Here is a 26,086-nt window from a genome sequence, read left to right as displayed (position 1 = left end):
AGATGGGGGAGTTTGAGGAAGGCAGCATTTTTTAATTGAATGCCAAAGCCTTTTCCCATGATCTCTAAAATCCACTGTTTGATGCTGCCTGCCTCCATTTGTGGATGAAATGGGGTAGAGCCTGTCTCCAAAGGAGGGGGTAGAAAATGGTAGTTGGCTGGTCCTAGACTCTCAGGCATCACGTCAAAACTGAGACTTGGTGTTCCGGAATGAGGGGGCTGACGAGGAAGTGGGCTATCTGGGTTTGCAACCTTGTTTGAAAGGTCTCTTTCTGTAACCGTTCTGTGAGGCTGCAGGTTGTTGGTAACTTGAGTCTCTGACTGGATGAAAAGTAGGGTGCTGAAGGCTGGGAGCATTGCTGCCTCTGCTACTGAAAGGAGGGCCAGGCCTCCTTTCAATGGGTGGGATTAACCCCAGAGACTGAGCGGTCAAACTTGCATCCTTCAGTTTTTCTGGTAAGTTGCCAGTCTTTATACGGAAAAGACCTTCCCCTTCAAAAGGGAGATCGTCCAAGCTTACTTCTGGTGTCCATAATTATACAAGAGGATCAAAGCCATGTACGCATCCTGATAGCCACAGCAGACCCAATCCTCTGGCAGCAGTCTGAGGCACTGAAGGAAGCTCTGAGGAAGTATCTAGCTACATTTTGACCCTCCAATAAGATGGCATTAGACAACCTTCTCCTGTCTTTAGGTACATCCTGGAGAAGACAACATTCTCCCAGAGAAGGAACTGGTCACAAGCCATAACTGCCTGATAAGTCACCAATTCACCATCCTAATACCGAGGGATGAGGAGAACACCTTTCTCCTCCATGAGTCAATCTTCTTTCCCCTCTGTCACTCAGGGTGAAGTATAGTTGTCCCATCCTTGCCCTGTTGCTGGCAGCAACTATTACCAGCAAGTTGTTCACAGGGTGGGTATGAAAATACGAGAACCTGTTCAAGGGTAGCTGGTATAGTTTGTCCGCCTTCTTTAAGATAGGTAAACAAGAGGTGGGATTGGACCACACAAATTTGGCCGACTACAAAAACCCAGTCAGGATGGGGAGTAATATCAACAGATCCAGGGGAATCAGACCACAGGATCTCTGGGCTTTCAGATTCCTTGCAGATGAAACGTCGCCTCCACATCTACAAGAAGAGTAACTAAAGAGGTCTTGGCATGGTCATCAGTAAGTCCCTGGGCCCTGTTACCCAGGATTTTCAAAACCCAAAGCAGTGGTAACAAACTGTTTCACTCCAGGGGCTGTCAGGAATAAATCAATGAGAACACAGCAATTCTATCTGATGAAAGATTAATACAAGTAAGCGTGCTCTTATCTAAAACTTCAATTTATTAGATATAAGCACACACAGAGATAAGCAATAGGTTTAGAACAATCCAAATAATTACTTAGAATCTGAGATGGTATAATGTGCAGCAGGTCAGCAATGGCCCGTTGCTTCCCCACCGGGGAGTCTTGTGTCAGAAAAAGTCTCTCAGAATAGCTTCAGATAATTCCTTCCAAGTACACTCTATTATCTAGTTTGTTTGTTTTTTTTAACTAAACTAACTTTTACAAAAGACACAGCTCATAGTGACCCCTACTGAGTCATCACCTCTTCTTACTTCAATAAACTACTTAACAAATATTCCTAACAATATTAGTTGTAATAAGGTTCTACATCTAAGGTGCACAAATTGAAGATTCTCATCCACTTATTTTCTTTCAGTTTCAATTTGTTGACTCTTTCTTCCCCTCCTCCCATTCTGATTAGCAGAAACTGCAAGACTCTGGTTGTTTGACCTTGCCTCCAGAAGCCCTGCTTGTTCAAATTAACCCTTCACTATGCGGTGTTCTATTTTATTAATTAATGGTGGGTGAATGCACACAATAGAATAGTAACAGATCTGGAGGGAGGAATGGGAATCTAGTCCTTTGTGGTAGACTTTGATGGGAGACCTCAGAGGAGGGATCAGAAGATGATCCAAGAAAGGACCAACAACGGGATCTGTTTTCTTCCCAATTGGAGACAAAGATCTTAACCCTAGAACTGAGGATACACACCACCTTTTATGAGTTGTGCCCTTCACACCTGGATCCAGGACATGTATCGAACCTGAAGGCAGACTTGGGTTGTTATAGTGACATAACTCTCCAGAACTGAGAAAGTAGCCAGAACTGAAACAGGAATTGGGTCAGAGAACAACAGTGGATTTGAAGACACTCATGGGTTTGTCTCTTTTGTTACTGAAGCTAGAGGTGGAACAGGACGCTGCTTTGGAACTGTGGCAGCCTTACCAGAATCAGATAAGATCCATAGTTCTGATGCACAGGAACTGGCACTGCTAGAGTTGGCCATCTTGCTTCTATGCTGTTTCTTCCTCGGCATCTCAAAATCCGAAACTGAAGGCAATGATGACCCTCATTCAGAGACACCACATACATACATCTGGAAGAGGTAGCTGAACTGACCCTGGTCCTGCTGCCACAGGGATTACATCAAAGTCTGACTGCTGTGAGGCACGAGGTATGGTATGAATGAGACCAGCCGAACTGTTCCTTAACCTTTCTTACAGAACCAGGGTGTGGGATCTGACCAGACAGCCCTCAATTTGGACATTATCACCTTGGGGATTTGACTGGGGGAGCCATAGGAACTGATCCCAGTCCCAGTAGGGGCTGCGGCAACTTGGAACCCAGCAGTCAAGCAGAACAGACTGAGGCCACCAAGGCCAAGGCTAGCTCTTTAGACCTTTGAACCGAAATCAGAACAGATACAGAGGGTCTAGCCTCAAGGGCTTCCTTAAGTAGTAGTAGTTGTAGGTGAGTCTTCCTGTCTTTGCAAGCTCTGGGGAGAGGTGGGGTGAAAGTCTGGTATCCATGAAGAGGTTTAAGAAAGTAATATTTAAAGTTAACAGTCCAATGAAGTTAATGCACACAAAAGAAGTTCACACTTCTCAATCACGGTTTCACGCTGTCTGCGAACATCACTGCATTGGTCTACATTTGCAAGGTTTTCTTTTGCAACCATAGGGGCTAGGAATTGACGATTTTTCAAATGAAAGCTTAGATTCTATAGAATATGAATGTCATATGGTCCACAAATAAAAAAAAACAGGTCAGATTGAATTCACGGCCAAGCATTTGACAGCCCTGCCCATGAATCTCAAGGAAATTGTAAACTTTTTTTTTTTTTTAAAAACACAAGTAACTAACTTCAAGCAACACAAAATGATACTAGTATGAGATAAGCAGTTCCAGTTTCAACAACAAACAAAAAGACCTAGGAATTAAGAATACAGACAACGTGAATCTTTTCACAGATGATAGGACATAGATACTTAGGCACATGGCAAGGCTAATTTATGTCAACGGTTCTGGACTGAGAATATAGCACATAGCTCCAAGAGCTTGGATCTATGAAGCCAACTTCATGAATGACAGTCTTATTATGGTCCAAGTTCTGTACCAAAAGAGAGAAATGATAAGACAAACGTTAAATCACTTAAGATTTATGAAGGATAACTTACAGGATATTGGTCCAAATCAACAGGTTGCCTAAAAGGCTCAGAATCTTCGCATTGGAAAATTAAATTCACCAGTTCCATACATTGTTTCTTCCAGGTATTTTCATCATAGTTAATTTTCACATTGTTTCGTCTCTTCATAACCCGTCTCTTAAAAAAAAATAAAAAAAATTACTTCCTGAAAAAACTAAGTTACAAAAATAATTCCAATTAGAATTTTAAACACGTTGCAGAAATTGCTGGCTAAACTTCGAGAGTAGTATCTTAGTAAAGAAACAAAAAATTAATAGCAAAAAAATGCAAAAAGCATTCTACTTTTTGCATTTTTTGTAATTCCTGCTCTTCAATTTTTGATAAGTGTTGAGTAAGAATTTTCTCCTCTTCAACCCAGTTTTTCTGATTGGCTGGCCTAGAGGATTAAGCATACTATTATATTTAAGGGTGATAGGGATGCATAGATGCTCTCTTTCTTGATCTCTGCAAATTCTTTTAGGAAAACACCTATACCCAGTGATCAAAGGGGTTAAACCCACATCTTGGGTTTTTTTCTAGCTGTTTTCTTGCTAGAAACATTGTCCTGTGTCCCTTAGGTATAAACCTTAAAGAAAAGACCTAAGACTTTGTTTCCTGAATAATTCCAACGGTTTACACATTAGGTTCATATACTCAGACTTTAAGGTCAGAAGGGACTATCATGATTAAGGATAAGATTTTGTCACAGATATTTTTGGTAAAAATCATGGACAGGTCACGGGCAATAAAGAAAAATTAACAGAAGCTGTGACCTGTCCATGACTTTTACCAAAAATATCTGTGACAAAATGGGGATCAGTGAGTCCCTGCAGCGGGGCAGCTGCACAGCAGCTGGGAGCAGCCGGGGCTCCCCCACAACCTGCTGGGATCGCTGGGGCTCCAGGGGCCGCCACAGGCAGCAGGGGTACCCCACAGCTCCCTGCCCCTGCGGGGGGACTCTGCATCTCCCCACTACTGCAGGCTGAAGCCACGGAGGTCACTGGAAGTCACGGATTCAGTGACTTCTGCGACTTCCGTGACTAAATCGTAGCCTTAATCATGATCATCTAATCTAACCTTCTGTACATCGCAGGCCACAGAGCCTCACCCAACCACTCCTATAAAAGCGCCTTAATGTCTGGCTGAGTTACTGAAGGTCTCAAATCTTGATTTAAAGACTTCAAGTTACTAAAAATCCATTTACTCTAGTTCAAACCAGCAAGTGACCTGTACCCCATGCTGCAAGGGAAGGTGGAAAACCCCCCACAGTCTCTGCAAATCTGACCCGAGGGAAAATTCCTTCCTGACCCCAAATATGTTCATCGGTTACACCCTGAACATGTGAGAGAGACCCACCAGCCAGACACCTTGGAAAGAATTCTCTGTAGTAACTGAGAGCCCTCCTCATCTTGTGTCCCATCTCCGGCTGTTGGAGTTATTTATTTGCTACTAGCAGTTGAAGATGGGCCATATGCCATTTAGGCAACCGCATCATACCATCTCCTCCATGAACTTATCAAGCTCATTCTTCAAACAATTTAGGTTTGTTACACCCAAATACTGCCTTGGAAGGCTATTGCAGAACTTCACTTCTCTGATGGTTAGAAATCTTTGCCTAATTTCGAGCCTAAACTTGTTGATGGCCAGTTCATAGCCATTTGTTCTTGTGCCAACACTGGCCCTTATGTTAAATAACTCCTCTTCTTTTCCGGTGTTTATCCCTCTGATGTATTTAGAGAGAGCAATCATTTCGTCTCTTAGCATTCATTTTGTTAGCCTCAACAAGCCAGGCTCCTTCAGTTTCCCGGTTCTCCGTTCCTCTTATCCTGGTAGCCCTTCTCTGCACCTATTCCACTTTGAATTAATCCTTCTTAAACATGGGAACCCAAAATTGCATCAGTATTCCAGATAAGGTCTCATCAGTGCCTTGTATAATGATTCTAACACTTCTCTTTCCCTACTGGAAATATCTTGCCTGATACATCCGAGGATTGCATTAGCCTTTTTTCAGGGCCACATCACATTGGTGGCTCAGTCATCCTATGATCGACCAGTACACCCAGGTCTTTCTCCTCTTTCATTACTTCCAACTGATATGTCCCCAACTTACAGCAAAAATTCTTATTAGTCCCTAAATGCATGAGTTTGCACTCTGCATTATTAAATTTAATCCCATTTCTATTATTCCAGTTTTCAAGGTCATCCAAACCTTCTTTTATGATATTCTGGTCCTTTTCCATATTTGCAATACCTCCCAACTTTGTGTCATCTACAAATATTAGTACACTTCCACTTTTTGTGCCAAGGTCATCGATGAAAATGTTAACTAAAATTGGTCCCAAGACTGATCCTTGAGGAATTTCCTTAGTAACCTCCCTCTAGCATGCCAGTTCACCTTTCAGCATGACCAATTACAACATCCCCTTTAACCAGTGCCTTAGCTCATCATCTGATTCTTGTATAAATCCCTATCTTCTCCAATTTAACTAATAACTTCCCCTGTGGAATTATATCAGCCACTTTACTGAAATCCAGATAGATTACATCTATTGCATTCCCTTTGTCTACAAAACTAGTTATCGTCACAAAGAAATCAGGTTGGTCTGGCATGATCTACCCTTTGCAATACCATGTTGTATTTTAACCCAATTATCATTTACCACTGTGCCTTTAATTACTTTTTCTTTCAAAATTTGTTTTAAGACCTTGCATATAATTAGGGTCAAACTAAAGGACCTGTAGTTTCCTGGATCACTTTGTTCGTTTCTTAAATTAGGTACTATGTTTGCAGTTATTCAGTTATTGAAGTCTGTTTTAATATCAGTTGTATCCATTGCATGTTCTGCATTATGACTTCGTTACAGGAATAAGTAAAAAAACTGAAGAAATCTTTAAAAAATTGTATCTGATTATTTGCAGTTATCACCAGGAAAGTTAATTACAAAAGGTAGCACGCTCCAGTAAGTTCTGCTATTTCACTACTGTTTCTGCTGACCAACTTTTCAGACAGGTGGTATTTCAATATTTATGGTAAGGACAGGCCAACTTACTTTTACTCTTCTGTAAGAACTTCTTGGAAGACATTTATCATCCTCCTACAAAACACACCACACACCACTTCAAAAATAATTCACAACATAAAATAGGTAACAACGATTGAGACAAAAGCTGCCATTATAATTTATACTACAATGAAAATAGTAAACATACTATCTATTGTGACGGACATTATAGAAAACTGTCCAGTGAAGCTAGGAGTTCCAACAGTTCCTGACAAGCCAAGAGGGAAACATCAAAAGGGATACTGCAGCCTTTAAGGAGGCCTCAAATGAGGAGTGACTTATTTAGGACCCTAAACACAAATCAATACTCAACATTCCTGGCTCCAGCATCATATTCTGAACCTCAATGGATGGATGATACTGGAGGCCTTGATGCAAAGGCACACAGAGTTGGGGGTTTCACTGATGCATCAGAGGGATGCTTGCACTCTTGGTACCTCTTATCAGATGCTTTTTATATAAAAAGGATACCTTATGACAAACCAGGGCTCAATACCACCAACTTTAAGCACTAAAGGGCATGAGAGACTATGTGTGGCAGATGAAAAATCTTACAATTTTTCAAGTTTTGCCTGTCTGGCTCAGAAGCAAAAGACGATCAGGCATGAAAATCCCACCAAAAGTAACTGTGGAGAAACACTGTTTTTCATGGTTTAAGTAGTAAGAGTCACTTATGGACTGAATTTCAGTTTCCCTGGTCTTAGTCCTGAATAGAGAACATGTGCCTTTCAGCATTTTTAAAAACTTTTGCTTAGGAATAAAAAATACTTGAAATGTCTTTTTGGTAAACGTAGTATACTATTTTTTAATTTTATGTATACTACCAATATACCAAAAGGTGGCACTCCAAATGTACACACTGTATGCATTACTATCAACAGGTCACCACATTATAATAAATGCATTAGACTACTATTCTCAAATATTGAAGTGAATTTGTTAGTTTTATATTGCATAATCAAATGCAGTAATCAATAATCAATTTTCTCTTTTTAAATAAAGAAAAGAATTCAGAGCAAAAGTATGAATGTAATTATATCCAAGAGTAATGGCTCTCATCACATCTATAATTTCGTGCTCTGAACCCTTGGCATTACCATTTTTTAAATATACAATGATTTTTTTACCCCAATTAAAAAAAATACCCAGAGTTACATATAATTCAATAAATATGTCTTCAGATGTAGTTATATATGTATATACTACACATGTAATAATAGGTATGGAGCAACTGAGCCACACACATGGGGGGAGGGGAGGGGAGGAAAAGAATACTACACTTGATAACAGTGATGTATTTGTAAAATGTACACTCCATGTGCAATATTATTTACATATAAATATCCACAACTCAACAATTATTGAAATATAGTTATGAAATATGGTATATCTACCTATACCAGATCCAAACATCTGGTACTTTGGGGAAGTTCAAATAATGGACTGGGCCATTATATAAATAAAAATTATGTATAAAATATATGGATATGTAGCAGGTATATTTCTATGACCCAGACGTTTGTAATTGTGGCATATTATAAAAGTATTGGTTTTAAAAAATATTTAAAATTAGTTTTGCTGCTGCTAGTAACTAGACTTACAGTTCTACTTGATCACAGCTAATAAGCTCCTACTTTGAATATTTGTTTAAAATAAAAAAAACAACGAGTTTATTACCAGATCAGCAGCATCAAGAGAGTCCTGCTCATCTTCTGTTGTATTACTAAGCTCAAATATGTTTGTACAAACTGGATCACTGTAAAGTAGAATTAAAAGCTTTACTACATGAATAATGGAAAAACGGTTACCACTTTCTAGACTTTAAAACACATATGAACGCTGGAAAATAATTTTTCAAGAGAATTTAAAGTTTGAAAAGGCTTGCTTAAGGAAGGCATTTTAAGCTCAGTAGACAGGGCATTGGCAACATAATTTAATTAAAAATGCCTTTTACCAATTTCAAATGATTTCTGCAGAATCTGCCAGGTAATTCATATATTATAATATGCAGCCATCTCAGCTTCCTAACTTTAGATTTGTAACTGAATTTAGAGTGGCCGGCTAGAAGTTTTTCCACTGAAAAAGCAGGTGGTAGTGGTTGAGAAAGGAAGGGATATAAAACGTTCTGAATTCTCTATTTAGGAAAGAATTTAGTACATGTTTAACAATTTCTCTCAGGTCAGCTAAAGCATTTTAAGATTAACGTCTTCAGTAGGACAAACGGTGACTTGTTTTGATTGGAATATCTCCATGATAGATGGTTTACAAGCACTAGTTTGTTGATTAGCCTTTGGATGAGGTCTTTAATTCTAGTCTAGATAAAACAGGAGACCCTACAGGTTTTCTATAGTGTGAAAAACAATATAAAATCTCAAATGCACCAGATCAGGCAGATTAAAAGAGTAGAGAATACTTGTGTGTGACAAACAGTAAAACTGACTTACCTCTAAATGCCTAATGAAACTACATTCAGATGGTGTGTGGGAATGAGCAGAACCCTTTGCTTGCAGCTATAAGTTCTCTCATGAACAAGTTCTATAGAATGACCTTTCTCAAATCTCGAATATTAATAAATGCTGATTAAATAGGAGTGCTAAAAATGTCCCTTTACTAGACATCTCAAGATGCTTCAAAGTTAGTTTGATAAATAGTTCCGGAAATGTTTAGAACGTGAAAGTTTCTGAAGGCTTCAAATATTCTTTGCAAAAAAATACGGAGTCAGCCAAAATTGAGAAATTCAAGTTCTATCTCCAACCCAGGTAAATGAAATATGTATACAATTATATTCAGACTGAAATAGGACTTACTCAATGAACTTTAACAGCTGTTTAGTGATTTTCTTAGCAGACCGAGCAATAGCACTCTTAGGTTCATTGAAGGTGCTGGCATTACTTTCAATGCACCTGACTTCCCACACCAATGCAGAGATCCTCCTTTAAGATTATAAAACAAATTAACATTCTTTAATACTAAAAAGAAGGAGTGAAGAAAAGAAAAATAACTCAGTAAGTATCTGTCCCTATTAGGTCTATTATACTAAACTGGCAATCCTTTAGTATAGAACCCCACCTTAATCTCATTTAAAACAATTCATATGGAAAACAGCATAAAATATTCAGGGTTAGCCAGAGAAGTGGCAGCTGTAGGGGGGAGGAGAGAGAGACTTCAAAATTGATGCAAAAATGATAATAAAATAGTTTAAGTAGTTACCAACTTGTTTGCACCTCTACTGAATATTAAGGTATAGTTAAAAGAATGTTACTGCCAGGATTATTGAAAACATAATATACATGTTTAGCTAATTAAGCTACAAAATGTTGAAGCTAATCAAAGAAATTCCAGAAGGTTTCTGCTTCAATCTCCCAAGGATAAGCAAACATCAAGTAGACAAACCATGTAAATACTTTTAGGAAGAAACCTGATTATGAACAGACTGTATGGTTGGATTATTAGAGAAACAAATCCAGAGGTAAAGTGAGCCTAATTCCATCTCTTCTCCGCCCCCTCCCCCCGAAAAAAACCTAACCCCACACTTTTCAAAGAAAAATCTGATTTTAAACCCACAAAAGATTTCTAGAAATATCCTTATTGAAATGGATTTATTTTGTCTTCGTTCTTCACACTTGGATAACATTTACGGGGGGAAACGTTTTACACAAGACACTGCTTACTTCCAACTCATGTTTCCACTTAAAGTTGAAAACCTTTGTTGTTTCTCAAATGCTTAAGATGGTATAAGCTTCTTTTAATGTATTTTTCCAACTATTTTGTATCAAAATGCACACCTTCATATAATAACTGCCTGATATCATAGATACAAAGGTCAGAAGGGACCATTATGATCATCTAGTCCGACCTCCTGCAAAACGCAGGCCACAGAATCTCACCCACCCACTCCTGCAAAAAACCTCTCACCTATGTCTGAGCTACTGAAGTCCTCAAATCATGGTTTAAAGACTTCAAGGAGCAGAGAATCCTCCAGCAAGTGACCCGTGCCCCATGCTGCAGAGGAAGGCAAAAAACCTCCAGGGCCTCTTCCAATCTGCCCTGGAGGAAAATTCCTTCCTGACCCCAAATATGGCGATCAGCTAAACCCTGAGCATATGGGCAAGATTCACCAGCCAGATATTACAGAAAATTCTTTTGTGGGTAACTCAGATCCCACCCCATCTAACATCCCATCACAGGCCATTAGGCCTATTTACCATGAATATTTAATTATCAAAACCATGTTATCCCATCGTACCATCTCATCCATAAACTTACCGAGTTTAATCTTAAAGCCAGATAGATCTTTTGCCACCACTGTTTCCCTTGGAAGGCTATTCCAAAACTTCACTCCTCTGATGGTTAGAAACCTTCGTCTAATTTCAAGTCTAAACTTCCTGGTGACCAGTTTATATCCATTTGTTCTTGTGTCCACATTGGTACTGAGCTTAAATAATTCCTCTCCCTCTCCAGTATTTATCCCTCTAATATTATTTATAGAGAGCAATCATATCTCCCCTCAACCTTCTTTTAGTTAGGCTAAACAAGCCAAGCTCCTTGAGTATCCTTTCATAAGACAAGTTTTCCATTCCTCGGATCATCCTAGTTGCCCTTCTCTGTACCTGTTCCAATTTGAATTCATCCTTCTTAAACATGGGAGACCAGAACTGCACACAGTATTCCAGGTGAGGTCTCACCAGTGCCTTGTATAACAGTACTAAAACCTCCTTATCCCTACTGGAAATACCTCGCCTGATGCATCCCAAGACCGCATTAGCTTTTTTCACAGCCATATCACATTGGCGGCTCAGTCATCCTATGATCAACCAATACTCCAAGGTCCTTCTCCTCCTCCGTTACTTCTAATTGATGCGTCCCCAGCTTATAACTAAAATTCTTGTATTAATCCCTAAATGCATGACCTTACACTTCTCACTATTAAATTTCATCCTATTACTATTACTCCAGTTTACAAGGTCATCCAGATCCTCCTGTAGGATATCCCTGTCCTCCTCTAAATTGGCAATACCTCCCAGCTTTGTATCATCCGTGAACTTTATTAGCACATTCCCACTTTTTGTGCCGAGGTCAGTAATAAAAAGATTAAATAAGATTGGTCCCAAAACCGATCCCTGAGGAACTCCACTGGTAACCTCCCTCCAGCCTGACAGTTCACCTTTCAGTAGGACCCGTTGTAGTCTCCCCTTTAACCAATTCCTTATCCACCTTTCAATTTTCATATTGATCCCCATCTTTTCCAATTTAACTAATAATTCCCCATGTGGCATGGTATCAAACGCCCAACTGAAATCTAGGTAAATTAGATCCACTGCATTTCCTTTGTCTAAAAAATCTGTTACTTTCTCAAAGAAGGAGATCAGGTTGGTTTGGCACGATCTACCTTTTGTAAAACCATGTTGTATTTTGTCCCATTTACCATTGACTTCAATGTCCTTAACTACTTTCGCCTTCAAAATTTTTTCCAAGACCTTGCATATTACAGATGTCAAACTAACAGGCCTATAGTTAGCCGGATCACTTTTTTCCCCCTTTCTTAAAAATAGGAACTATGTTAGCAATTCTCCAATCATACGGTACAACCCCTGAGTTTACAGATTTATTAAAAATTCTTGCTAATGGGCTTGCAATTTTGGGTGCCAATTCCTTTAATATTCTTGGATGAAGATTATCTGGGCCCCCCGATTTAGTCCCATTAAGCTGTTTGAGTTTTGCTTCTACCTCAGATATGGTAATATCTACCTCCATATCCTCAATCCCATTTGTCATGCTACCATTATCCTTAAGATCCTCTTTAGCCTTATTAAAGACTGAGGCAAAGTATTTGTTTAGCTATTGGGCCATGCCTAGATTATCCTTGACCTCCACTCCATCCTCAGTGTTTAGCGGTCCCACTTCTTTCTTTGTTTTCTTCTTATTTATTTGGCTATAGACCTTTTTACTATTGGTTTTAATTCCCTTTGCAAGGTCCAACTCTACTTGACTTTTAGCCGGTCTCATGTTCTGACCTCAATAAGGTAGCTTTCCTTGCTGATCTCTCCCATCTTCCACTCCCTGTATGCTTTCTGCTTTTTCATAATCACCTCTCTGAGATGCTTGCTCATCCAGCTTGGTCTACAACTCCTGCCTATGAATTTTTTCCCCTTTCTTGGGATGCAGGCTTCCGATAGCTTCTGCAGCTTTGATTTAAAATAATCCCAGGCCTCCTCTGCCTTTAGATTCATAAGTTCTTCAGTCCAATCCACTTCCCTAACTAATTTCCTTAACTTTTGAAAGTCAGCCCTTTTGAAATAAAAAACCTTAGTTGCAGATTTATTTTTGTTAATCCTTCCATTCAGTTAAAACTGAATTAGCTCATGATCACTTGAACCAAGATTATCCCCTACAACCATTTCTTCTATGAAGTCCTCACTACTCACCAAAACCAAATCTAAAATGGCATCCCCACTAGTCGGCTCAGCAACTACATTGCAGTATGAATAGTAAGATGTTTTATATACAAATATAGCAAGGACATGAGATATTTAGACTAATTACTAATGCAAGAAGCCATTTAAGCATAGAATATTTAGATCAATGGGGAATTAATTGATTACTGACAGCGGACAAGCAAACCCTCACCCAACATAAGAGAAAAAAAATCACTGTTTGAAAAATTGCCATGTAGAGTCAACAACTTAGGCTAAAGACTTTCTAAGAGTTAGACAACTTTAAAAAGCTGTTCTGAGAATTAAAAACTCTTATATTAAGAACAAGATTGTTTAGATTATTATTTGAAAACAGAATTTCATTTCCTGTCAAACTAATGAAAAGGAAAAAAAATCTCAGAAAATGGATTGAATAAAAAGAATATTAAAACTAACTAAGAATTTTCTGGATCTTTCCTGCCACAAGAAGAACAAAGGCAATAAAGAAATGTTGCATATTCAGGAGCTCAAAGTACCACCTAAACCAAAACCAAAGGCCTGAAGCCAATGAAAGGGAGAAAGCAACCAAACTGAATCTAAGCAAGCATGAATGAGGTGTTTTCTTATAATTTCACAAAAGTAAGAAAAAGGGTTTCAGATTCTAAAGTGAGCACTCACAGTCCCCGATATGCTGCTTAAACAGCAAACACTCCATAACTCATCCTGTCCACCTCTACAAGAAAGAAGGGAAAAAAAAGAGAAGACGCAAGAGGAAACCACCCCAAGACATGGATTGGTGAGAGGAAGTTAAAGTCACCACCAAGGGATTAGATGTAAAACTCCTGTAATCATTTCCTGGAACACTGAAATGCTATTGTAACTTAAAATACTAACAGTTTCTCCTGTTAATCAAGTGATTAGACTATGTATTCATGAGAAGAGACAGGCTAAACACTGGTAAACAGAAAAAAGGGGGATTCAATTGGATTTTAGATTTTTAATATTGCTTAACTGGCCTGTCACAAGACAGCTCTTTAAATGGCTTCTTCTAAGTAACTGATTTAAATATTTTCTTGGGCTTCATAAGATGTTTTTAAGATTGCTTACTTTATCAAATATGAATTGGCTGGTTATTTATTAACAGGTCCACATTCCCTGAAACAAAATACTTTTGTCCATCTATAAACATTCTTCATTATCTAAGGATATACTAAAAAATGGATTCACAGTAATTTTGGGAAATAATATACTTTGGTCTTAACTTACCAAGAGAAAAGCGCACTTCACAGGTGTTCACTATCAGGGGCATAATCTCTGTCAAAAACTCTCCATAGAGAGCCATACAGAAGAGATTGTAATAGAAATAACCAGTTTATCATTTGTGTTCAGTCATTTGTGCTATTTCCTTTTCCTTTCTTTAATAGCCCTGGTTAATAACTGATTACTTTGCTTGGGCTTAAATGTTTGCTTGCTATCCCCTAAGCAATGCAGAAGAATCCCTGAGAGTCAATAGTGGAACCCACACTCCTGAGTTGGCAGTAAGAGAAACAGCAGGAGCTGGCCTCCCATTTCTTGTTTCTCTAAACTAAATGTTTTTAGTAATTTTGAAAACAAAATTACTTAGCGTCCAACAATTTATAAGTACCCCTTTCTACATCACACAGTAATCTTTTTTTTCTCCCACCCCTTCAATTTTGAGATTCATGTTAATGCTAGTCAAGCATTGGGAATTTAGCATATTCCTGGCCAAAGTGCAAATACTTTCATATTTCTCCACAACTATCAGACTACACAATCATACATTGAGTGGAATGCTTTCATGAGTCAGTTAAGTTGAAAAAAAAAATACAAATCAAGATAAAACTACATTAAAATTAGTTAATTTGTATATGAAGTTTGTGTCCGCCAGGCTCCCATGAGTTAGTCGTCAAAACCAACTACTTCCAAGGTAATATCCACAATGGCAGGGTTTTCTTTTCCAACTATCCAAAATATTGATGGATCAGAATAAGCATTCTGGCACCCCCAGGTTCTGAAATCTCACTTGCATAGACACTACTGCATTTGGCCTGAGTTCCTTTGGAGGTTCATAAGCTTTCAAGCCCATATATTATTTTAAAACAATGTGACCCATCTGAAAAGGATAAAAACCCTGTTACTTAATTGGTACTGTATATTTTATCAAATTCTATTTTGAGCCACACAGACCTGATGCCTCTTTTGATATCAGAGTACTAAGAATGCAGCATACAGAAAACTCATGTATTTTATTATCTTAGTCACCTCTAAAGGAAGAAGGAGTGCTATTCCAAAAGAGAACCCCCACCAAAAAAACAAAAAAACCCACACACCAGCAGAAAAGGAAACGAAAAGAAAACAAATAAATATTGTTAAAATATGACCTCTCTACCACAATGTCCTAAAACATAACCATCTCCAACTGGGTTCTTCCCCACCTGCCATCTATCCTTATCATCACGACCTGAGAAGAAGCATTACTGAGTAAAGGTCCTCTGCAAGTTTGAAGAAACTGAGGACTCAAGTTATAAGCAAATGGAGGTGATGTGCTGCATGGCCACGTACAGGGCTTAATTTTACCACTTCCTATTCCAAATCCTTATAGCTATTTATTAACCAAATTATAACAATTGGCAAACATATATTTACCACTTTATCCACAAATCTAAAGCACTTCACAAAAGGTGAGTTTTATCACCATTTTACAGATGAGGAAACTAAAATGCAGAGATAATAGGGGCCAGATTTTCAGGAGTGTTGGGCACGTACAACTCCCATTAAAGTCAATGGGCACTGCAGGCGTTCAGCATCTCTGAAAACCAAGCCCCATGTATCATAACTAAAACACTCTTAACATTGTCAAATACACCTATGAGACTTAGGTACCCAAGTCCCATTTTCAGAAGGGTTTCAGAAGACGAGATTCAGGCTCCTAAGTCACTAAAATGCCCAAGTCCCATTTTCAGAAAATTTACCTCAAATCTATGGCAAGCGTGGCACTTCAGAAATTCAGTTTACATTGCCTGACTGCTAGTCTTAAAAAACAGACGAGCAGTTTTCATGCTCGTTTATTCCAAAATAGCTCAACGAATTTTGTTTATAAATAATTTAAACCAATGTTTATAATTGTGATATCACTAGAAGAGAAAAAAGGAACTAGTATCTTAGTTTTTTTTTAATATTACAGAACTAATCACTTTTCAGATAACTATAAAATATTAGTAGCTTTGCATTCATATAGTGCTATTCATTTTCAGTGTTTACAAACAGAACATTTTGTCTTTTTGGTGCATTGTCCAAAAAAATGTTTAGATCTTTGTAGGTCACTTAACTTGATGGAAACTTAGTGAAGATAATATAATTTTCCTCTTTTCTACTGCTAAAGTAGACTAACCTGTAAAACCGGTTGATTAGTCTCATCCGAATAGTGCAAAGATCCGTTGGATAAGCTATCACTGTACAGTACTTTGGATATGTACTCAGATCAACTGGACCAGCAAAAGCTGCTGAAATGTCTGTCAAAAATAGTAATATTTCAGTTAGTTGAGCTAACAAATTCAAAGCCTGTATACATATGGATTTTCATACAAGCATTCACACTGTTATACTATAACCACGGTTAACAAAACAGGTTATGTATAAACCTATGAACCTGAATACAGATTTGTGATAAAGGTTGTATACCAGGTTGCACACAGAACTACAGTACTTTATCATAAATCTTTAAAAAAGGATCAGCACTATGTCTCAGATACCAATTTATAAAAGTTTACTGCTATGAGAGCAAAGAACTGCCTAATTTTCTGTGTTCTCACCAAGATTCAGAAGCTGATCAATGCCACTGATAATCTGCTCACATACTTCATCTCGAGATCTTTTCCCCCATTCTCCCTCTTGGGGTTTGTATAGTAGCTTCTCCATTTCTTCGGAAGTTACAGAAAGACTAGCTCCTAATTCCTCAGGTTGATCAACTATAGTTTTATAGTAAATGGGGAGGTGAGAGAAGAAAGAACACAAACAAAAGAATAAATGAGAATTTAATAAGCTATATGCTTGCCAAGTTTGACACTATGTAAAATCTTGCCTAATCTCATAAAATGGGGAGTTTGATGTTTAGGAACACAAAATGTCTTTAACCTTTCTTTGTGGCAGATGAGTTTTTAGAATACTCTGCCATCTAATGTACGAATGGCCAATTTTGTTTTTAATGAAGGAAACTGTATATAAGTAGCTGTTAACACTGTTTGCATTTACAGACTGTCTGTTTAAATTTAGGCCTGATAAGCACATGTCCACTAGCAAAAGATGTTAGTAGTTTTGATTACACTACACCTTACACCGTTGGTAGTCCTAGTGCAGCTACACCATTTTTCTTAGCACAGTAAGGGTAACTGAGCATATAAAGAACTCACAATATGCAGGGTAATACCATATGTTCCATGGAATAACAGAAAAAATAGCAGTTCCTTTCAATTATGTTGTGTTCTACAATGAAACCTGTTTTAAGTGACCACTCAAAGGACAAGTACCAACTCTGCTTGTAGTGCAGCAGAGATCAAAAAGCTAACAGATGTTAGTATGCCTAAAGAATAGCATGAAAAATACTAAGTATTATGCTATATATCTCAATGGTATATCACCTGAAATACCGTACCTAGTTCCTATCTCTAAAGAAGGGGTGGGCAAACTATGGACCAGGGGCCACATCCGGCCTTTCAGATGTTTTAATCTGGCCCTCTATCTCCCACTGGGGAGCATGGTCTGGGGCTTGCTCCACTCCAGCCGGGGAGTGGGGTCAGGGGCTTGCCCCGCTCCGTGGATGCTGTGGCTCCACGCGGCTCCTTGAAGCAGCGGCATGTCCCTCCTCCGGCTCCTGTGTGTAGGGGCAGCCAGGGAGCTCCACACGCTGCCTCCGGGGCAGTGTGCAGTGGCCGCGCCTCTACATAGGAGTGGGGGGGGGGGGGGGAATGCCGCAGTTTCTGGGAGCTGCTTGAGGTAAGTGTCACCCAGAGCCTGCACCCCTGATCCCCTCCTGCGCCCCAACCCCCTGCCCCAGCCGTTATCACCTTCCCGCCCTCCAAACTCCTCAGTCCTAGCCTGGAGCTCCCTCCTGCACCCCAAACCCCTCATCCCCATCCCACAGCCCACACTCCCAACCAGAGCCCTCACCCCCACCCTGCCTAGCCCCCTGCCCTGAGCTCCTCATTTCTGGCCACACACCAGAACCCACACACCCCAGCCGGAGCCCTCACCCCCCTCCTGCATCCAAACACCCAATTTTGTGAACATTCATGGCCCGCCATACAATTTCCATACCCAGATGTGGCCCTTGACCCAAAAAGTTTGCCCACCCCTGCTCTAAAGGAATTCTAGGGTTTTGGGTTTTTTGTTTTGTTTTTGCTAGTAGCTTCTCTCATTCACTGATCACTAATTGGTTAATGCCCCCATCAGTGGAAATGGGAGGTGGCTCAATGTTGCTGCTGGAGGCTCCAGGACTGAGCCTAGCCCTCCAGCTCAGGCCATTGGAAGAGTTCTTCCAAAACTGCAGAAATACTCCAGGCAACCGATTATTAGCATGAAGACAAACCTAATATATTAAACTTAGTGTAATTGTGTCTCATTCTCCCTTTAGAGAAAAAAATTAAATGTTACAAATTATATTCTGCTTTTCATCAGACTACCAGGGTAGCATGAATGAGGAGAGAAGCTACTAGCAGAAAGTTATTAAATTTCATATTCTGCAGCATAGCTTCTTTCCTCATTCATCACTAATGCGAAATAGCATGCATTGAACAACGTAAGAGGGGGAAAGAAAGCAGCAGAGTTTGAAGTAGAATAATAGGTAGAAATGGAAACATGCCCACAAAGCCACAGCTTTGTAATTTAAATAATTATTTGGGAACCAACCCAGCAGCACCTTCCTACCAAAGGATGCCTCTACAGAAGAATGGAAATCTACTTTGCAAATCTTCTTTATATGTGTTTCATACAATTTCCCCTTCCTCCCCCCAATGCCTTTAGGGACCTTGTAAAGGCAACCTTGATTCCTTCTCCATAAAGTTTCCAGGTGTCTAGCATACCATGCAGGATTTTAACATCTTGTCCACAGCAACTTTCTGAGGTAATGGCAACTAGAAAGGTCAGCCACAAGCCCGTTTAATTTGTCACTCCAATTAAACCTGACCCCTGATGAGACTCAGATGGACAGCCTACTGTGATTGCCTAAAACCACCACTAGGCTGATACCTGATTTGCTATGGTGCTTGGTCATAGGACTCCAATCAACCACTGTGGAGAAATTCTAATGTAGTGGAGACACTGCTACTTTGTATTACAGCAGCATCCAGAGGCCAGGGCCCCATCATGCTGGGCACTGTACAAATATAGAAAAAAGTCTGTTCCAGCCCAGAAAATAACTTACTATTTCCCCTCTCACAGAAACAATTTTACTAGACCAGTGAGTAAAGTTTCTTGATTGAGTTCTGTCTGATATCAAAATGCATCAACAAGGCTAATGAAGAATCCCCACTGATTCTCTTCCAATGCCCAGACTCAACTGTAGTTGATCCAGGTTCAGATGAAGGAGTCCCTGTTTGCAGAGGACTGGTCTTTTCACCCAGTGCAATCAAGATTCCTTGACTTTCCAACAAGTCCAACAATCATACTTCAATCACAAGACAACCTCTAAAAGGAAGTAGGAGGAAGCTTCCCCTGTGACCACCATAACTGCCCACTGTGGGATTTCTTGAACCTTCTTTTGACACACCTGGTACTAGCTGCTGTCAGACAGGATACTGCATTCAATGGACCACTGGTCCAATCCCATATGGCCAATGTTTATGTTTGTGTTAGACAGAGCTGGTTATGTGAACTAAAATGTTAGGTACTCAGAGCTGGAACTTTGTTCCCCAACCTATGAGGCTTGCTTCCATATTGAGTATGCAAGGGTATAGAGTGGAATTTGGGTTGGCTTTCAGAAGGTCTGTATTTAGCTGCTGAGAAAGGGACATTTGGATGTGATCAGAATGGCATCTAACTTTTCCACTGTACCAGGTGCATGCTTTCATGATCTCTCAAGGAATTTCTGAAGATTCATTTTAATAAATTCCACTCAGGGCACTACACTGATACATGACACCAGCAATCCAAAGCCATTAGAGATAAATGGTTACTCATGACCACTATCAAACCTGTCTTGACTCCTGGGTGAACATATTCTCAACACTGGGTCCAAAATGTTCTTGATTTAGAACTGGTGACTGTAAACCCTTTGCCACAGCTGGCTAGTCATGAATGGATCTGTTGCCCTGGATAAGGCATTGATTAGTGTCTGTACACTCATGGATAACATGGGCAACTTGCAATCTAAGTCATTCTGTGACCACTACCAGCCATCTCTTAAGACTTAGTGTTGTGAACAGGCAGGGCATATACAGAGTCTGTGTATAGTTGTCTCACATGAGAATCACCACTTAGATTTAGCCCCATGATTGTAGGACAGCTCTGCTACTGCCTGAGGGGAATGTACCCGAGCAGCAGATCCAGGCAGCTGAAGCCACAATGCTGTCAAATATCCAATCCAGGGGAGGATAAGGAAGAGAGATTATGTGTTGCTACTGCATGAAAACGTATAGAAATTGAAGTTATAAAATAAAACTGGGAGAAACTGAACCACCAACTTTTTCTGTTGCCAGAGACAAAAATCTTGTCCTGATCCGGAGTAAGGTATTTAGTTCCAGAGCCTCCAGAAAAAATGGACTACCTCTGAATACCACAGGTGGAGGACATAAACCCATTAGCGATGGACAAATAAGGACAGAAGCTGTTCTGCAAAAAAGGTGGGTCATGGACAGGTGACCAATTAGAAGCATGTAAAAATTAACCACAGAAGAGCTTTTGAAAACATACAGACTACTTAGTTTACAGAGGAGTATACAAAATAATGAACAGTATAGTGAAGGTAAATCAAGTGCTCTTATTACAGAGCAAACATGTGGAACTTATCACAAGATATCACTGAGGCCAAGAGTTTAGCTAACTTCGAAAAAGGATTAGTCAGCTGAGAACATCCACAACTACACTAGATAGGAATAAAAAAATTTCAATTAGCTTGGAAAGGAAGGCAATTCCTAACTCAGGGAACTGGGAAGAAAATTCCCTTTGGGGTGGCTATTGCATGACTGCCCTCTTCAAGGTTTCATTAACTTTCCCTCTGAAGCATCTAATACTTACAAATGACAGTGACAGGATGCTGGATTAGATGGACCACTGGAATGATTACCATTAAAGCGGATTTTGATTCTAGTAGTAACCTTAGATATACCTTAGTCATTTATTATAAAGTTTTGCTGACTGTACATAGAGTGCATATTTCATTATATTTGATAATCAGCCTGAGTTGTGTGGTTACGATTAATGCAGGAATCTTGGCACAAGCCAAGAAGTTGAGAATTTTTAAAATGTCCACCTTAATTAGTTCAACACACCAACAAGAAAGCAGGAAGAAAACAGGGCTCTGATGCAGAGCAATTAACCACTTGAACAATTTACTACGAGTTGTGGTGGATTTACCATCACTCATCATTTTAAAATCATAATTGGATGTTTTTCTAAAGGATACGTTCTAGGAACTATTCTGGGGAAATTCTATGTCCTATGTTATGGAGGAGGTCAGACTAGATCATCACAGTGGTCCTTTCTGGCCATGGAATCTCTAAATTACAACAAAAGTTACAAAGGCTCCTTTGCAGAAAATTGACACAGCCACAGGATTCTATGCCTCATGACTGGTTCCACTTGTCCCCCTATTTGTTTTTAAAACAGAATACACATTTTGATCTATAGGAGTACTTAAGTTTGTGATCTACATACTTCAGCCATTTAATGGGGGGGGAAAAATAAATAAAAAAACTTATGGAAAAAGATATGGAATAGTCTAAAACTAGCCTAATATCCAGATTTGGAGATTTTAAAGTGAAAACAAATTTCCTCCTTCCACTTTCCTCCTCTCAAAACCAGTTTTAATGGAAATGATCAGACCCTTAACCGTAATAGAATACCTGCGCCATTATATCAATTCCACCCTTAAGTATATGAAAAATGATAGTGTCCTACAATAATAAAATAAGACTATGCTCAGGTACTATGGTAACAGGGGCCATATAAGAAAATATCAAGACTAGTATTACCACTTGCATGAAACAAACAATTTTGGAGATAGACAAGAGGATGAAAGGCTTTTAATGCTTTTTCACATACCATTATCAGGAATTGGCTCCATGTCCCATGGGCTAAGCTTTTCAATTTCACCGTTGTCCCATCTGTTTAAACAACAAGGAAATTAACAAAAAAGTTAAATTATGTTCATGTATAAGTGTTTCCCTCCAAACAAATTTAAGAAATCTTTCCTTTGATTTTAAGCATAATGAAATTTGCAGTACAAATACATAGGAAGGCCAGAGCAAACCAAGCCCTCTTAGAGGCAAAGCTACTGCAAACATAGTTTGGTTTAAAAGCTTAAAATTACAATAGCGCTCCTACTCCAGGCAACGCTTAACTGATCTCCTACTATATCAATGGGAACACAAAGAAAATGTGTCTAACTTACAGACCAAGAACATTTCAAACGAAGTAAGTCAAAAGCACTCACCAGTCTGAAACTTATGTCAGAAAATTTCACAAGGTATTTAAAGTAAATAGAAGCAAGCAATCAGGAAATATTGGAAGGTTTGAAGGAAAATTTGCAACAGCTCTGCTGGATAGTCAAAATTCTGACTCAGCAAAGCCAACAGCAATCAATCAGTTTAGCTACTTCTAAAACATTTACATAGCACCATAAATTCACACAGCACTTTGTAGCAGCACATATATGATCTGTTTGTAAAGAGTTTACAGTCTAAATAAGACAACAAATAAGATCAACGTACTAATACACGAGAAGGACAGTGCAAATATTCCTGTCAATGGAGAAGGATTGTTTTACGAAATGGAAATACAGAGGGATTTGGAGGAAGGTAGACCAAGAAATGGGGTGTTTGGTGGAGCACAAAGACTGTTGTGGTCATGGGGAGCAGCATGCTAATAGGCACAAAGTAAAGGGAAAAGAAGAAATAAAGTGATAGGATTGGAGGCAAAAAGGGAGAAAAGAGGAAGCAATAGTTAGTCTGGTTCACATCTAATAGTATATTCACTTGATAATTGAATATGAGAGACTGATTTAAATTCCTGCAGATTGTATAGATTTTTTTATGCTTTGAGTAGCAATGAAATAGCTAACGATGTTGATATTTCAATTACCATAGTTAGGTGTTGTAACCAACACCTATTTAGCTGATCAGGGCAATCTACACTTCTCAGAATTATTTTAAGCTGTCTGCAAACTCAAGCAGACATCACTGTTCAGTTTGCACTCCGTTTGCTGTTTGAAGGTTTACTTTGCAACCACAGAAGCTATAGACTTCTTATGGCTTGCTTACTCAGTTTTTGTACCAATTTAATTATATTGGTTTAGAAACCCCTAGTATGGATGCAATTACACCAGTGCACAAGTACATTTATCAGAATAACGTATTTCAGTATAAGCTCTTTATATATCAGGATTATATTGGTTTAAAAACCAATGCCAGTAAAACAATACAGTTAAATTGGTACGAAAACTGTTTAGACCAGCCTTTGGGAAAAGCATGGTCTACTTATAGAACTTTCACCTGTTTTACATCTATGTGAATAATATGGAACTAACCTGTGATATTTATGAATACTGTATGCTGGTTTGGTTATTTGGATGGTATTTACTTTATGAATTTTTATTTTAAACTCAGCACTGTCTGGATTCAAGCATGAAGGGGAAGAAAGGCTCAACACAACCACCTATCAACGAACACTTATAATTTAAGGGACAATGCCAAAGCTACTAGCTTTGGTGACTGACTGTCCAGTCTACAAAATTGGATTTAACCAAGTATGACTGAGGCCCTGCAAACACAAGGGAACAAAATTCAACAAGTGTTAAAAGGATCTCGGGGGGGGGGGAGATATCAGACAGATGCAGGAGCTAGTCAGGGCTGTCTGGAGAAGCCATGTCTGTCTAGGTCTGCATCATGGAATAGTAGGACTTCAGGTAAGATAGACATGCACATAGACTGTTTTAATATCCTTTTTTCTCTAAAGTTTTGCTCTGACTGCTAAAGAAACAACACTTTTGTTTTAAGACAGTTGTTTGGTCACAAGCTCCTGAAGGGAAGAATCACAGATTCTCAAACCCAGCAACACCTGTAGTTAACAATCTTTGATACAAAGGGTACTGTAACTAGCTCCTGGTCTAAGAATGGGAAAATTGCAAAATTCCACCCCAAACACAGGTAAAGACACAAGGCTAAACACCTGAGTGGGGCATACTCAGAGATCACAAATGGACAGAAGTGCAGCTTACCCTATAACTGTAATGGTTTAACTGATTTAGTTAAATCGCTACAAAGTTAAGTTGGTATAAACCAGATGTAAACAGATTTTAAAAAGCGTCCACATGTAGGAGTTTGCACAAATTTAAAACTATTTAAACTGAAGCAAGTTTCTTAGCTTCCCAGATTCCGAACACAAGATCCCATGTCCAAAAAAGCCTGCTACTGACTTGCCAAGCTACCATGAGCTGGTCCAACTCATCCTACGGTGGTCTATAGAGGACACGTATAGTCACACAGCAATTTCAGCCACTGATATTGCTGCATTTCTCCTCTGCTATTAGCCTTTTGCAAGTAAGTGGTATTTCAAATGAACTGGGGGTCAGGGGAAAGCAGGGTTTCAAAGGCCCATAAAGAAATATAGGTAATTGCAGATCTATGGTGCCGATGGATATCATGGACCCTGCATTCTGTGCTCTGGCGTCTTTAATGGATTGAAGGGTACACTAACCATATGTCAAATTATGGTGCTGTTGTGAGGCCCCACTAATTATTTGTGCATTATACATCGGTTGATACTACTGGCTACGAATCTGGTGTTTAGTCAAAGCAAAAAAGTAGTTTGTGGGCAGAGCTGGGGACAGAACCACCATTTCTCTGAACATTTTGACCCACTGTATCAATAATTTAGCTGATAGCAGAAAGAACAGGAAGTTTAGAGGAGCTGAAATAGCATGCAAAGATGATTAAATAAAAGGACAGCACTGCTGACAGAGCAGGAAATTTCCATTATGGATAGAAGCACAGATTGCTTTTGAGTAGAAGAGGTGACATAGGATTTTTGTATGTAGCGCACGCGGGCGCACACACACCAACACCCCCCCCCCCGCGCATAGCTGATTAACATGCATGCAGCTAGGTAAAGCAGAGCTTCCCAAACCTTACACTGTGGTAAGCTAGCACATATATTACAGATTTAACATGGTAGTAGAATGGAGAGGGATGACAGAAATGAAGGCCAACAGCTATAGATTCTTCTCACATATGTTGCAAATGTCACTAAATGAGAGACCAAAAAGCAGCTCCACACACTTGTCCTTCCCAAGAACAAGAACTATTGCAATGATAAAGGAGGTTGACTAGAACATGACAAACATATTTTGGATTTTAAACTACAAGGGAATAGATATTAAAATTAAATACTTTGAGATGTACTTTGCTTCCAAAAATATTTTTATTTCCATATCTGCCACACAGTGGGTTTGCACACAGCATACCATTTTACATATTAAAATTAAATTTAAGAATATATGAGCATATCTTAGTCAATTTTGTTCTGGATCCAATATTTGAATATTAATACATATAAAGCTGGCAAGATCTGGACAGAACAAATACAGAAACTAAACATTTCCATGCCCCAGTACAAACCCACAAATATTAAAATCCAAAATAAATCATTTCCATTGTGTTAGTTTGCACTACTGACGCTGTGTGGTTTTTTTTTGTTTTTTTTGTTTTTTTAAAGGCATCTTCCTTGGCTGTTCCATGGAGAAAATTCGGTAACCCATAATATATAAGTTATTATATTATATATAGTAATATATAAGAGGTTCCTCTCTTTCACAAATATAGAATACAATTTGTGTTTAGCAAGTTATGTTCATTA

At 39.0% G+C, this 26,086-nt stretch overlaps 1 protein-coding gene across 2 annotated transcripts in view; it reads right to left on the bottom strand.

The window, feature by feature from the left end:
- Window positions 1-26,086, bottom strand: part of BRWD1 (bromodomain and WD repeat domain containing 1) — a 113,014-nt gene that overhangs the window by 30,099 nt on the left and 56,829 nt on the right. For both annotated transcript variants that reach the window (XM_043538220.1, XM_037903863.2), the window contains exons 29-35: window positions 22,277-22,338; window positions 16,834-16,989; window positions 16,413-16,533; window positions 9,395-9,520; window positions 8,265-8,343; window positions 6,576-6,620; window positions 3,517-3,663 (exon numbers count right to left, since the gene is read on the bottom strand). In XM_043538220.1, coding sequence (XP_043394155.1) covers window positions 3,517-3,663; window positions 6,576-6,620; window positions 8,265-8,343; window positions 9,395-9,520; window positions 16,413-16,533; window positions 16,834-16,989; window positions 22,277-22,338 — 736 coding nt within the window. The remainder of the gene's footprint in view (window positions 1-3,516; window positions 3,664-6,575; window positions 6,621-8,264; window positions 8,344-9,394; window positions 9,521-16,412; window positions 16,534-16,833; window positions 16,990-22,276; window positions 22,339-26,086) is intronic.

The sequence above is a fragment of the Chelonia mydas genome, chromosome 1 (genome assembly GCF_015237465.2).
Source record: "Chelonia mydas isolate rCheMyd1 chromosome 1, rCheMyd1.pri.v2, whole genome shotgun sequence".
In the NCBI taxonomy this organism is placed as follows: domain Eukaryota; kingdom Metazoa; phylum Chordata; order Testudines; family Cheloniidae; genus Chelonia; species Chelonia mydas.
Note: the sequence above shows the minus strand (reverse complement) of the source record. Positions and strands in the feature narration are given on the sequence as shown.